General features: G+C 41.7%; 1 protein-coding gene across 4 annotated transcripts in view; it reads left to right on the forward strand.

Annotated features, from left to right (window-relative positions):
* The window catches only part of HOATZ (HOATZ cilia and flagella associated protein), a 97,485-nt gene extending 83,384 nt beyond the window's left edge, over nt 1-14,101 (forward strand). The window contains exons 5-6 of one of the 4 annotated variants that reach the window (XM_040325395.1): nt 5,873-5,925; nt 13,815-13,899. In XM_040325395.1, coding sequence (XP_040181329.1) covers nt 5,873-5,898 — 26 coding nt within the window. In that variant the 3' untranslated portion in view covers nt 5,899-5,925; nt 13,815-13,899. Of the gene's footprint in view, nt 1-5,872; nt 5,926-13,814 lie in introns of all 4 variants that reach the window. The other 3 variants (XM_040325393.1, XM_040325392.1, XM_040325394.1) reach the window with 3 other exon arrangements.
* Nucleotides 14,102-16,094: the final 1,993 nt, after the last annotated feature.

Genomic DNA, 16,094 nt, shown 5'->3' on the forward strand with positions numbered 1-16,094 from the left:
AACATCTCTGACACCACTTTGAGTGGTTTGGCTCAGGAACCTTCCTTTTTCAACACAAAGTTCCCCTTGAAGCCGTGTTCCATTAGAAGCATCTGATGAGCATCATATCCAGCTGCCTTCTTCCATGACCCTGGATACATACATAAAAGCCTTTTCTGACTTCTGGCGACATATGTCCCCTTTGTCCACCAATTCCGGTAAACAGATTACTACACTGTTGGTGGTGGTCCGATCACTTCAAGGACGTTACTACATTCCTTGGATTATATCCCATTTCACGTGGTGGAATATATCTTACATGGACTTTAATTAATATTTTATGATCACGATATCATATTGTTTTATTCACTCATCATGGTTTATTATTGTGATAATACACTCAAGGGGCCAGATCCACAGCCAGCCGCCGTAACTTAAATATTCCCATTTAAGTTACACTGCCGGAAAATTTCTACCTAAGTGCCCGATCCACAAAGCACTTACCTAGAAATTTTCGGCTGTGTAACTTAAAGCGGGGGTTCACCCTTAGAGGGCACTTTTCCCCCTTCGCTTCCTGCTCGTTATTACTAGGGGAATCGGCTATTTATTTTAAAATATGTGCAGTACTTACCCGTTTACGAGACGCATCCTCTCCGTCGCTTCCGGGTATGGGCTTCGGGAATGGGCGTTCCTTCTTGATTGACAGGTTTCCGAGAGGCTTCCGACGGTCGCATCCATCGCGTCACGATTTTCCGAAAGAAGCCGAACGTCGGTGCGCAGGCGCAGTATAGAGCCGCACCGACGTTCGGCTTCTTTCGGCTACGAGTGACGCGATGGATGCGACCGTCGGAAGCCTCTCGGAAGAATGTCAATCAAGAAGGAACGCCCGCTCCCGAAGACCATACCCGGAAGCGACGGAAGAAGATGCAGCTCGAAAACGGGTAAGTACTGCACCTATTTTAATACAAATAGCCGATTCCCCTAGACCGAACGAGCAGGAATCTAGGGGAAGAAAAAAAAAAAATTTAGAAATGGGTGAACTCCCGCTTTAAACCCGGCCGGCGCAAGGCGCTCCTATTCAAATGGGGTGAGTCCCATTTAAATTAGGCGCGCTCCCGCGCCGGCCGTACTGCACATGCTCGTGACGTCATTTTCCCGACGTGCTTTGCACGGTTTTACGTTGCGCCGGGTTTTGAGAATCGCGACGGGCGTAAAAAAAAAATACGAGTTGCGGCGGGAAAAAAAATTTTTTTAAAAAAGACGGCGACGCGGGATAGAAGGGTCTACTTTTGCAAGGCCTAAACAGTTTAGGCCTTGTAAAAGCAGCCCTAATTTTACGATTGCAAACTAATACTTCCGGAGAAAAAACGAAGCTGAAAAGCTTCGTGGATCTCCGTAAGTGCTAATTTGCATACCCGAAGCGGCATTTCGACTCGAAATGCCCCCAGCGGCGGATGCGGTACTGCATCCTAAGATCCGACAGTGTAAGTCCCTTACACATGTCGGATCTTCTGCCTATCTATTGGAAACTGATTCTGTGGATCAGTTCCAAAGATAGAAACAGGGATACGACGGCGTATCAGTAGATACGCCGGCGTATCCCTTTTGTGGATCTGGCCCAATGTTACTATGTTGCAAGTATGAAAATGTCACCGAGTTCTTTTTGATATACATTACTTACAATCCAAGTATATTCTTACAATCTACTTGGTTTAAGCGCTACACTTTATTTTTTCCTTTCGTTATTGCTTTTTTATTCAAAATTAGCTGTGTTAGCAGCTGTGCTTTTTAGGCAGCGCAGTGTACACCATATTTTTGTGAAGAATACCCAGTCAGATGCAAGGGAAATTTTTAAAAACGCATTTTTGCTTGCACATGATTGGATGATGGATGTACCACATTCACTAAGCTCTGGAGAAAAATGAGCGCAACTTCACTTGCGAAATGTACTGACTATTTGACTTTAGTAAATCAACTGCATAATATAGATCCATGGCTTGCACAGCAAATGTTTATAACCTAGAAAATATTTAATTTCTGTGTATACAAGAGTAGTTTTAGATGCATATTTTAAGTGTTTTTGTTCCCCCTCCCTGAGGGTCCTTTTTAACTTCCTTGGCTTGGCCCTTTATAATTACTGTCAGTAGATTGGAGTTTCATCTTCTGGACACACAGGCTTACAGTAAGCACTCTAAGTACAATAGATCCAGTAGAATATCAAATTCAAGACAAATAAATGCATTTCAGACTGCACAGTCCGCTTGTTTTCCTGTCTGCTTTAAAATCTCAAAATGTTCTCATAATAGAATTGTCTTTAATAGTTTGGATCATTTTATGTCTGTCTAAAAGCATTTCGGTAGTGTCTTGGAGCTCGCCAGTGAATAATAGGTTTGTCACGTCTCCACTCCACCACGTTGTCACATAAGAGCAGAAGCGCTTGTCAATGCTTTTCCTAATATATGGTTAGACTGTGCAAAGTTTATATCTTTAGAGACAACCCTTTCAGCTTCGGCTTCATCCATTTCACACAGTATGGCATGCTACTGGCAAACATTCCAACTCTAATATACGAGTTCCTTTTACTTTCTACATTTGAGTTGCTTTTGATGCCTTTTTCACAAAGGATTATCAAATTTAGTCATCTAATTGTATATATTGGTGCACATACACACGCCAATTATTGTCCAAGACAGACTATTTAGGCTATGGTTTTTCTTGAGCCAGATTTAAAGCACTCTCCAGTGTTCATTTTTGGTTTTTTTAATAACCCTTTCCCAACCCTTGCTGTATAGAACAAAGATCCTAGCAGTACTCCCCTTTTTCACGCTCCATTTTAGTCCCACATTTTAGTCTCCTTCTTTATGAAATGGTGGCAGTTCTCTCCAGTGTCATTCAGCTCACGTCCTGTTAGTGACACCACATCCTTATGTGGTGGTTATGTGGTAGTGTTTTCAGTGCTCTAGACCCAAGAGATGAAAAAGGACCCATGACATCATTTGATGTATACTGTACATAGCTTTTTGAGGTTTAAAATTTGAACTTGAAAAAGGGAGAGGGAGAAAGGGCTATGAATGTGTAAGGTTTATAAGTGGCTATACCTCTTTCATGTGGTGTGTGTGTGTGTGTGTATATATGTGTGTGTGTGTGTGTGTGTATATATATATATATATATATATATATATATATACAAACACACACAGTTTGGTCCATATATATTTTGGACACAGACCCAATTTTTTTTTTTTTCGGGTATTTACCAAAACATTTTCAAGCTATAGTTATATAATGGATATGGTCTGAAAGTCATTCCTCCCAACATTTTTAGATGGGAATGAGGGACACCTACTAGCAAACGTATGTAGGCATAGGACATGCCCCCTGGCACACCCCCTTAAAGGAGCATTACCCCCAAACAAGTTCATTATATCCACAAGGGCTTTTTTTTTTTTTTTCTTTTTACCACTACTATTCCTTTGTATTGGTTTTTATATTATGTAAATGCAACAATTTAGAGATTGGATGAAAGGCTTAGCACTGGGAAACACTTTTTGAAAGATAAAAAGTGCATTTTATATACAACTAATATAGATCAGACCAAAATGAGGGACAAATGAGGAGAAATGAGGGACAGGGGGGCTTTGTTCCAAATCAGGGACATTCCCTTTCAAATTGGGGACAGTTGGGAGCTATGTGAAAGTGCACACACTCAGGTTTAATTTGAGGGTATGCACTGTATAATGTTTGGGGGGTTCTAAGTAATGTTCTAGCAAATAATACAGATTTTAACTTGTAAGCAACAAATGTTAGAAAAAGGCTTAGGCATGAAGGGGTTAATGCATAGAATGCATTAAAGTGTTTGTTAAGGCAGTGCACACAGTCACTACTTGCCCCTGTGCAAGGATTACATGATGTATATACTATGCCATTTTCTACTTTTTATTTTTGTAAAAACAAAAACAGCGCTGTCTTCCTCAGATGTATGTATTACAGAGGGAGGGGCTGAGCTCTTCCTCTGACGTGCGGTCACATGACCTCCCTCTGTAATACAAACATCGGAGGAAGGCCGTGCCAGGAATAAGAAAAGCGATATTTATAAGAAGAATTTTTGAAAATAGTATATACATCATGTAATTCTAGCAGAGGGGCTGGCAGTGATTGGGAGCAGTATTGTGCGAGCTGCTCGGAACGGTGATAGGAGAGGAGGGGCGGCTTACACAGTCACACACACAGAGCTGACAGGGAGAGAGAGGAGGGGGAAGGAGGACACAGAAGCAGAGAGGAGAGCTGCAGATAGCATGCTGCAGATGACAGAGGCCTATAAACTGACCACTGGCTCAGCAGCCCCGATTATCGTGGTCCATTTACAGGGGGGTGGGCATAGCCAGGCAGGATCAGCCAGGTATTACAGGTGTTACAGGGGGCCAAATCACACAGCACAAGTACTGTGCTGTATAACATGCTTTAAAGTAACAGGATCAACTTTTGAATTTATTTTTTGGGTTAACAAATGCTTTAAGATAAAAACCTTCTGCCTTTACAACCCCTTTAAATGCAAAATGACCATATTTAATTGGAGTCTTCTGTTAAAACTTCATAGTCTAAACATTTCTGGGAGAAGCTTTCAAACCTTAAATGCAGATAACCTCAATAAAATGTGAGCAAGGCTTCTCCTGTGCAAAAGAGTTGAAAGAATAGAGAAAATATATAAGATAATTGCTGCCTATACACATTATTGTAATATTAATATCCACAGTACAAAGTCCAAGTGTGCCTCTAATTCACAAATGTCCTAATCGCATACTATTGCAGATTTTCCATTTGTCAGTATAGGGCAGGGGTGGTAGATGTGTCTGGCATCCACTGCTGCAAAAAACTCTCCTTATATTCTAATGGAGAATCCACTAAAGGGTGGGGGATACAGTATTTCTGTATTATTCATCCTTTAGTACCGTATATACTCGAGTATAAGCCGACCCGAATATAAGTCGAGGCACCCAATTTTACCACAAAAAAATGGGAAAACTTATTGACTCAAGTATAAGCCTAGGGTGTCCGTCTGCATGCCTCACTGTGTCCATGCCTCACTGTGCCCATGCCTCACTGTGCCCATGCCCAACAATCTACTGAGCTTTTCAGAACCAGCTACTGAGGGAGTCTATTCCTAATGTTCACAGCTCTTACTGTAAAGAAACCTTTCCGTATTTGGAGATGAAATCTATTTTCCTGTAACTGTAAAGCATGCCCCCTTGTCCTCTGTGTTGAATTTAATGTTAATAACTCAACACCATGTTCACCCATGCCTAACTGTGTCCATGACTAGACTGATGTTTAACATGGGAGTCTATGGAAGGGGTGTCTGGCTTTGAAAAATCGGTGCTCCTCAGCCGTAGGTCTCCCAGACAACCAACTTTGCAGACTTGTAGAGGAGAAATTGGGCTACATGTGTGCCAAGTTCAGGGTCCAGGGGACCTATGACCGGCCAGTACCGGGTCCGCAAAGTCACTGGAGAAATGACCGTTTAACATGGGAGTCTATGGAAGGGGTGCCCGGCTTTGAAAGATCGGTGCTCCCCGGCCGTAGGTCCCACGGACAACAAACTTTGCACACTTGTAGAGTGTTTGGGGTCCAGGGGAGGGACAGAGTGAAGAGCGGTGACTGACAGTCACCGCTCTCTGCTCCAGGGAAACCAAGAAATGAGCTATCAGCAGTCGTGTTATTGAGCTTATAGCCAGGGCGGACAGGTGCAGAATCAGGCTGATGTTGCAGCATGGAGGTGAATTTTTGTTTTTGTTTTTTACAGTTCTCCTTTATTTTGATTTGTTATCCAATGTTTTTTGCTGTAAAATTTTCAGTATACCAACTGCTCTAATGCACACATTGGTCTGTATTTTAGAAAGAGCTTGTATCTCTTGGCCATAGACCAGTAATTGCAGAAGAAGAGCCAAGGTAAGTTACAAATATTTACATAGTTAATCTGGTTGAAAAAAAACACAAGTCCATCCAGTTAAAAAAAACATACACACAAATAGAAACCCTCTATATACACAATCCTATACCCACAGTTGATCCAGAGGAAGGCAAAAAAACAACAGCAATAAAGCATGATCCAATTTGCACCAGTGAGGGAAAAATTCCTTCCCGATTCCCCCGAGAGGCAAGCAGATTTTCCCTGGATCAACTTTACCTATAAATATTAGTATCCAGTTATGTTATGTACATTTAGGAAAGAATCCAGGCCTTTTTACAACAATCTATTGAGCTGGCCAGAACCAGCTCTTGAGGGAGTCTATTCCTAATTTTCACAGCTCTCACTGTGAAGAAACCTTTCCGTATTTGGAGATGAAATCTATTTTCCTGTAACTGTAAAGAGTGCCCCCTTGTCCTCTGTGTTAAATTTAATGTGAATAACTCAACACCAAGTTCACTATATGGACCTCTGAAGTATTTATACTAAGGTTGCACTTATAGCGATACTAGCATCAGTATCTGTGTTGATACTGAGCATTTGCACGAGTACTTGTACTCGTGCAAACAAATGCTCCGATACTTAATCTGATACCTCCCAGCAGGGCCGCAGATAGGGCAGTACAGCCGGCCCTGTTGTACCAGCACTGGCGTCCCCAGCGTAGCAGTGGGGGCCGGGCAGCCTCACAGGTGATCGGTGCAGTGGTGGGGGCAGTTACAAATGCCAATTTCCCTGTATAGCTTCCAAAAAAGCAGCTGATCGCTTCCTCCCCACCCTCCCGCGGCTGTCAGCTGCTTTATTGAAAGCTATACAGGGAGATTGGTACTTATAACTGCCCCTACCACTGCACCGATCACCCCTGACTGTCCCCTGTGTCCTGCTTCGGCTCCATGTGCCCTCCTCCGCCTCCCTGGGTCCTCCACCGCATCCCTGGGTCCTCCTCTGGCTCCTCTGTGTACTCCTCCGGCTCTCTGGGTCCTCCAACGAGCCCCCCTTCATCCCGTATCTGTCAGGTTGGAGAGCAGAGGAAAGAGCCGGTAAAAAGGGTAATTTAACCCCTTCCCCCTCAAGCAGCATGTATTTTCCTTTTTTCTGTCCAGCACCTCTGCATTTGGCAACTAAGGAAAAGAAAGTCTTGTCTAAGCTCCAAACCAACTTGTCCATGGTAACCCAGGTCTATGGACTCCATCCCTAGTCTCAGCACCATCCTAATAGCATCACGGGCCCCTTGGAAAAGTAATGCACTGGGGCCCCTCCCAGTCTGCCTCAATTTATGCACCTTCTCTCAAGAATTAAAGTATAAATAGTTGATATAATTAAACATATACAGTACTGTGCAAAAGCTTTAGGTAAGTATGTAAGAAATGCTGTAAAGTAAGATTTTTTTTTTTATATATAATATATGTATATTATTATTATCATTATAATAATACATATTATTTTACAGGATTTATATAGCGCCAACAGTTCGCGCAGCGCTTTACAACATGAGGGCAGACAGTACAGTTGCAATACAATTCAATACAGGAGGGATCAGAGAGACCTGCTTGTTACAGGTTACAATATAGAAGGCAGGGTCAAGTAGAACAAAAAGATAACGGGCCAGATTCACGTAGCTTAGCGGATCTATAGATCCGCTCGATCTACGTGAATTAAGATCCGCTCCCGCAAGTTTAGGAGGCAAGTGGCTAATTCACAAACCACTTACCTCCAAACTTGCGACGGCGGATCCTATATCCCCCGGCGGAATTCTAATTCCGCGGCTAGGGGAGTGTACTATTTAAATCAGGCGCGTTCCCGCGCCGATTTAAATGCGCAGGCGCCGTCCGCGAAATTTCCCGGCGTGCATTGCTCCCACTGACGTCGCTAGGACGTCAGTGGTTTCGACGCTTACGTAAACGACGTCCGTCCGTATTCGAGAACGACTTACGCAAACGACGTTAAAAAATTCAAATTCGACGCGAGAACGCCGGCTATACTTAACATTGGCTGCGCCTGATAAAAGAAGGGGTAAGTATACGACGGGTACGCCGCTACGGAAACATCGTAAGAAGACTGCGTCGGGTCCGCGTACGTTCGTGAATTTGCGTATCTCGCTGATTTACATATTATTTATCGTAAATCAGCGGGAACGCCCCCGGCGCCATTTTTAAATTGAAAAAAAGATCCGACAGTGTAACACTGTCGGATCTAGCCCTATCTATGCGTAACTGATTCTATGAATCAGGCGCATAGATAGGACCAGTGTAAGTCAGAGATACGATGGTGTATCTGTAGATACACCGTCGTATCTCTTTGTGAATCTGGCCCAACAGCTGTGGGGGATGATCAGATGGAGAAAATGAAAATACAGTTGTTAGGTGTGGGTAGGATAGGCTTCTCTGAAGAGGAGGGTTTTCAGGGATCGTCTAAAATAGATAATCGGACAGATTGGGGTAAGGTGTTCCCTAGGGTTGGAGAGGCTCTGGAATTTATATAAAATGCATAGTGAGCAAACAGAAGACAAATCTAAATCAAATCAATATTTGGTGTGACTACCCTTTGGCTTTAAACCAGCATCAATTCTTACACTTGCACAAAGTCAGATTTTATTAGATTAGAGTCAGGTATATGATTAACCAATTATACCAAGCAGGTGCTAAAGATCATCAATTTCATATGTAGGTTGAAGCAGTCATTAACTCAAACAGAAAATGCTGTGAAGGAGGCTTAAAATTGGGTGAAGAACAGCCAAACTCTGCTACTAAAGTGAGGTGGTGGAAGATTGTTTCATGTCACAGGTCATACATCATGGCAATACTGAGCACAGCAACAAGACACAAGGTAGTTATACTGCATCAGCAAGGTCTCTCCCAGGCAAGATTTCAAAGCAGACTGGGATTTCAATATGTGCTGTTGTAACAGGCGCCGTTGCGCCATATTGTGTTCCACTCTGGAACGCATACGGCGGCCACGCGATGATTTAATCGCCCGGCGCCGCGTGCGTTCCAGCCTGGAATGCGTAAGTGCGCTGTGGATCAGCGCTGTTGCTCAAGACACCTGTTAGCCACCTATAAAGAGAGCAGTGTGCAGACAGCACACCGTTCTATTATTGTCGGCCATAGCCGGCTTGGCTATTTTAAAACTACAGGTACCATCTATCCCTTAATTGGGTACCATCCACGCCTGGATCTGCGCTGCCAACTTAATGAGCTGCTGTGGACACCCCAAGATATCCCCCACCAGGAGACCCTCCATAGACGATTCCCTTGCTGTAATACTCTGAACTACACTCAAGCCCTGTAAACGGATAAGTAGCAATTGTTTCACTTGTAGTGCTATAGAAAGATCTGCTACATATATTGCTCCTAAACAATTGCTCTATTTAACTCTGGCTTGCTAAATTCTAACATACTGCTTGGGATTGACTGTTGTGTTAATGCTAGTCCGCTGTAGAGTATCTTAAAGGGACATACATACTCAAATTACCTGAGGTATATTTGCCTCTCCTATGCAACTATTAGTTGCCATCATAAATCCTATTTACTACGTGCTTGACATAAGTGTTACTTGTTTATGGGCCCTTGCCCTAAGTTGCTGAACATGTTCGCTTTAACTTTTCTATACTAAGGGTTGTAGGTATTTCATACATATATTAGTGGCCTAATGTATTTCTATATGTTTAAGTGATATGATGTAGAGAACCCCCAAACTCCTGTTTGCGTGGAGTGATGCCTGGGATCCCGTACTAATAATCACTTGCATATAGAAGTGCATTGAAATCTTTAAGTGTATGCTATAATTTTAAACGCTAAGCTCTGGTCGCATGTTGTAATGCGTCCAACCTTAGTAGCTCAACGCCTTTCTTTATGTGGGAGAGAGATGATATAGAGAACCCCCAAACTCCTGTTTGCGTGGAGCGACTCCTGGGGTCTAATACTGATTTCTCACATAAGGAAGTGCATTGAAATCCTTGATAACTGCAGTTGTGGTTCACTCCCATTCACCAGAGCTGTTACAGCTGTTCAAACTCTTTTGAAGAAGCACAAAGAAACAGACAATGTTGAGGACCAAAGACGCAGTGGTCGGCCAAGGAAACTTAATGCAACAGATGAAAAGCTCATCATGCTTAGTTCCCTTTGACATCAGAAGAAGTCCAGCAGTGCCATAAGCACAGAACTGGCAAAAAACAGTGGCACCCAAGTACACCTATCTACTGTCTGAAGAAGTCTGGCCAGAAGTGGTCTTCATGAAAGAATTGCAAAAAGGTCATAGTTCCAACATGGAAACAAGGCTAAAACTGGGGTGCAGAAAAATTGCAGCAGGCTTTCTCAACTGATAAGTCAAAATATAAAAAATATTTTCCTGTAGCAGGAGGCAGTTTGTTCACCCAAGGGCTGGAGAGTGGTACAATAATGAGTGTATGCAGGCAACTGTGAAGCATGGTGGAGGTTCCTTGCAAGTTTTGGGCTGCATTTCTGCAAATGGAGTTGGAGATTTGCTCAGGATTGTGGTGTCCTCAATACTGAGAATTACAGGCAGATACTTGTCCATTGTGCCATACCATTAGGGAAGCATGTGATTGGCCCCAAATGTATTCTGCAGCAGGACAACGCCCCAAACATACAGTCAATGTCATGAAGAACCATCTTCTGCATAAAGAAAGAACAAGGAATCCTGGAAGTAATGGTTAGGGCCCCCACAGAGCCCAGATCTCAACATCATCAAGTCTGTCTGGGATTACATGAAGAGGCAGAAGGATTTCAGGCAACCTACATCCACAGAAGATCCATGGTTAGTTCTCCAAGATGTTTGGAACAACCTACCTGCCGAGTTTTTTTTTAAAAACTGTGTGCAATTGTACCTAGAAAAATGTATGCCGTTTTAAAGGAAAAGGGTGGTCACACCAAATATTGATTTGATTTGGATTTTTCTTAATTGATTTTGTTAATTGATAAAAATAAACTATCAACATGAAAGCATTCTTAATTTACAGATTTTTTTTTTACACCTGCCTAACATTTTGACACAGTAGTATATGTATTAGTACTTTCATTAAAATCGATTTTAAAAATAAGAAAACATGGCATCAATAAAAGACTAAACACAAAGATCCAAAGCATATAAAAAGTTTTGAAGAACAAAATTATGGCAACCTGCAGCAGGGGTAGGCTTTTTAGTCTGGAATTATTTCAAAGGGGTTGTAAAGTTTCAATTTTAATTTTCTAAATAGGTTCCTTTAAGCTAGTGCATTGTTGGTTCACTTACCTTTTCCTTCGATTTCCCTTCTAAATTCTTTTTTTTCTTGGTTTGAATTTATCACTTCCTGTTCCTCCTCAGTAAGGTGTTCTGGCTGACTAACCCCCTGCCACAACGGCTCAGATGATGGGGGCAAGCTTACTGAGGAGAAACAGGAAGTGAGAAATTCAGACAAAGAAAAAAACATTTAGAAGGGAAATCGAAGGAAAAGGTAAGTGAACCAACAATGCATTAGCTTAAAGGGTCACTAAAGGAATTTTTTTTTTTAGCTAAATAGCTACCTTTACCTTACTGCAGTCCTGGTTCATGTCCTCATTGTTCGTTTTTGCTTTGATGTTGCTGTAATTCCTCTCTGTTCTGGACACTTCCTGGTTGTCTGTTTCCTGATCACCACAGTACTGGGAGATTTCTCACTGTGGTGACTAATCCAGGAGGTGTGATTACTGTGTGTCAGCACCAATCCAGTTTCGTTTTACAAAGCATCACTGCCCTCTATTGGCTCTTTGTCTCTGTACATCAGAGAACCAGGAAACAACAGCAAAAACAAAACTAAACTGCAGGTACATTATATGATTGGTTTTTATCAATTTTTAATCATTTTTAAAAGGAATCGGTTAACTATTATGTCTCTATACCCTGTAAACAGTCATTTCAGCAACACATTTTTTTTCCTTTAGTGACCCTTTAAAGTGACCCTTTAGAAAATAAAAAACAAATCTTTACAACCCCTTTAAATTGACCCCCTGTACACGCTGCCCCTCTCTATACACTAATCTCTTTTCTCCTGAACACACTGCTCCCATTACTTTTTTTACACTATTCCCCTCCCTATACATGCTGCCCCCTGTCATAAATGCCTCTCCCAGCCTGTCAGCTGACTGTATCTATGTATGTCTGTACATTATTGTATGGCCTTGTTCACACGGGCAAACTTAAGCATACACCTGTGCGAGGGCCACGTTTGCCCATACCAGCATGAGGATGCACAGGTGTTCAGTGCATCCCCTTGCAGGTAGCCTCTGACACCTATAGGCATATGCCCACTGTGCCTAATGGTACATCCACTCCTGACTATAAACCAACATACTGCAGCTTTTGGATGGTGTTGCAGTCAGGGTTGCATTGGATCAGCATTCAGTGATCAAGCTTGGTTTACATATTACCTATGTTTAGAAGCTCTCCTAATGTCCTATAAGAAATGCAGTGCATATTTGATTGGCTTGATATGCAATTTTAAAAAAACAAGCTATTTTGTTAGTTTATACATTTTTCTTATCGCTCTTCTCATTTGACTAATTTCATCATTTTTTTTTTTAACTAACCGCTCACTAAGCAAGTTTGTTTTAATACATTTTGGTGCAGTTATTTAATTAGCATTATGAAGTGTCTGAGGTTTACATCTTTTGCTGCAGTCTCCTGCTGCAGCCTGGACTGTGGTTAAGAAAGCACTACAAGACATCTATATTGATTTCCTAGCAATTTAATCAGCGCTGAGACAAGGGTTTACCAACAGAGCCACTGTTGCAGGTGTTTTGGATAATGTTAACATCATATAATAACAACAGTGACCGACTTCAAGGCATGATTCATTATCTACATCTTTATTATAAGATCAAACGCCTGGTCATACTGTGTGAATATTAACTTAAAGTGCAACTCCAGAAAAAAAAAAAAATGACAACAAAAATCACATAATGCAGAATATATAAGACCATGTGCCACATGATCAATGTAATATCATGTTTCTTGTGGACCCAATCACTGAGTGATGGGTGGAAGGAAACGCAGGTGGAAAAGAGACCAATAGCACCCGTGAAGTGAAGCATTTATGTGTATATAAAGTCTGGGATACAGTAGGTAAGGGTAGACCCTTTGTCATGTTTTCATTGCTCTATGTGCTCCTGCTAGAAGGATTAACCCCTCTATTTGTCTTTGGTAACTATTATCACTCAGGCAATAGTTTTACACTTTTGGTTTTTGGAAGAAGTAAAAATAAAACTGAGCTATAATGTATTTATCCCCAACTATGCCCCCCAAAGCTGCAAAGGCAGCCAGACTTGGTTGTAGACATGCTGCAGCTGCAAAGATTTGCTTCACGCACTGCAAAAATTATCCCCCTGCCACGTACAGCTGGCAGTACCACCATCGAACATGAAATGTTCAAGTGAACGGGGCCATACCACGAGCCAAACGTTAGGCTCACAATTGTGGCGTGGTATTCAAAGATCCAGTTGGGCATCGCTCTATGAAAAGCAACCCACCATGGTCTAATGAGATGTGCTTGTTTTTTTTTTGCCATCGGTACCTTCAGGATCAATTATCCGGAGCAAACACATAGCAAGTAAAGTATGATCTGCATTTCTCAAAGCAGGAGCAGTTTTCCTCTTTATGTACAGTCTGTATGTATGTGGTCTGTAAGTGGATTTAGCAAAGGATGACAATCCTGGCAAATTAAAGTATCTGCAGCGAGCAATGTATTTTGTATTGCTGCAAACACCAACAGACTAACACATTCTCCTTTATGGATTTTAGAGTAAATTCAGCTGTTGAAGTCCAGCAAAGAAAACAAAAACTTCTGGCTGGAGCAATACTATTGTTGTATTTTTAATGTTGTATATGATCTTTTTCCTAGGATTTCCACACCTGGTGTTCTGGAAGATATACAGGCTGTCAAACAGCTTAGCTAACCAAAAGACTTCTACAAGTACTTCCCACTCCTTTCCTTACCCCAAAAAATTACACTGTTATTTAACTTTAGTGACGTAATTGTTATATTCCTCCTTATTGGAATTTGATCAATTGTATACTGTAATATGCAATTCAATCTGTATTTGCTTGTTGCGCCACTGTATGTTTATTCACTTCTTGAAAACCAATAAAAATATTTGGAAAAAAAAAAAAAAAGACTTCTTCAAGTAGAAGACTTCTTCACTTCTTCAGATCCTTCTGAATGTTACTATGAGTTCCCTTAATTGTTACTGTGGATCATATTAACTGTACACACATAATCAAAGTAGAAGGTCTATTGGGTCCAGGTGATTTTTAGAAGAAGTTCTGGTACAGTTCTGCTAGGGGGTGGTCCCTGTTTCCAGGAGAAGGAGGACTGTGATTAGCCACTTCTGAAGCCAATCACAGTCCTGCTAGCCTCGCCCACCAATTGGAGGAAGATGACTCGTTTGGTTGCCAATACCAATCTCAGAAAAAAGAGATTTCGCTGTGATTGAGAAAACCACAATCGGGAGACAGTTTGAGGAATTACTGTTGCAAAGTCCTATCGTGTGTACAGAAATCCATCAGACTTTTGTCCGAAGTATAAACACGCATGCCCAGAACCAATGTTAAAATCAACCAACAATAGCACTGTAGGCACACCAGTCATACAGCCTAACAAGCTTTACCATCAATAAAATTGATTGTGTTCCTTAGGGATTTCACTTTGTGCCTTGAGTATTAACCAAAGGAACAGCTGATTCACTTGCCCAGCCTTCATCTAGTAATGCAATAGTACCAATAAGTCAACCAGAACCAACCTCCCACTCACGCTTCAAATCTCAAAACCAAGTTAGAACGTGTTTATTCATCTACTGGGTCCCTTGGTAATTTACCTGCTCACAGTTTGGATACTCAGGCTTTTCCCTGTAGCTTTCAATCTGTAGCTTCCAAGCTCACTCAGAACCTCCACCATTTCAATTAATACTAAGTGTTATCTGATTGAATAAGGCAGAGAAGAGGAGTTGATGATGTCGCAATCTCCACCTTGTCCGATCAGAGAATGCCTTATATTAATTGAAAGAAATCAAGATATTCTCTAAATAGCAGAGGTGGTAACCAAATGACCCTCTGTGTTCAGTACACAGGCAGCAAGTCCCTCAAGCGATACCTGAAAGAGACTAGCAAGGTCTGTATGTAGCTCAGGCTGCTACAATGAATTTCTGCATCCTCAGCAGCCCGCCATATGTGAAAAATTAGATGTAGCTAAGCTAGACCAATGTAAGTTTAAAAAAAAGATGATTCCCGTAGTTCAGCAAACAACTGCCCTCAACACTGTATTATTAAATAGCCCAGAAAATGGAAAGTTGACACTGACCATGGTTAAAGTAGATGTAAACCCTAACTAGATTATACATTGCCTTAAAAAATTATTCATACCCCTTGAATTTTTCCCACATTTTGTCATGTTATAACCAAAAACATAAATGTATTTTATTGAGATTTTGTGTGATAGACCAACACAAGGTGGCACATAATTGTGAAGTGGGAGGAAAATGATAAATGGTTTTTATTTATTTTTTACAAGAAAAGTGTGGCGTGCATTTGTATTCAGCCCCCTTTACTCTGATAGCCCTAACTTAAATCTAGTGGATCCAGTTGCCTTCAGAAGTCACCTTATTAGTAAATAGAGTCCACCTGTGTGTAATTTAATCTTGGTATAAATATAGCTGCTCTGTGAAGCCCTCACAGGTTTGTTGGAAAACCTTGGTGAACAAAACTGCATCATGAAGGCCAAGGAACACACCAGACAGATCAGGGATAAAGTTGTGGAAAAGTTTAACGCAGGGTTAGGTTATTAAAAGAACATTTTCCCAAGCTTTGAACATTTCACAGAGCACTGTTCAATCCATTACCCGAAAATGGAAAGAGTATGGCACACCTGCAAACCTACCAAGACATGGCCGTCCACCTAAACTGACAGGCCGGTTAAGGAGACCATTAATCAGAAAAGCAGCCAAGAGGCCCATGGTTGCAGTTTGCAAGAAGCCATGTGGGGGACACAGAAAACGTGCTCTGGTCAGATGAGACCAAAATTTTACTTTTTGGAAAAAAACTGCACATCACCCTGAACACACCATCCCCACCGTGAAACATGGTGGTGACAGCATCATATTGTGGGGATGCTTTTCTTTAGCAGGGA

This window comes from Rana temporaria, chromosome 10, assembly GCF_905171775.1.
Source record: "Rana temporaria chromosome 10, aRanTem1.1, whole genome shotgun sequence".
Lineage (NCBI taxonomy): Eukaryota > Metazoa > Chordata > Amphibia > Anura > Ranidae > Rana > Rana temporaria.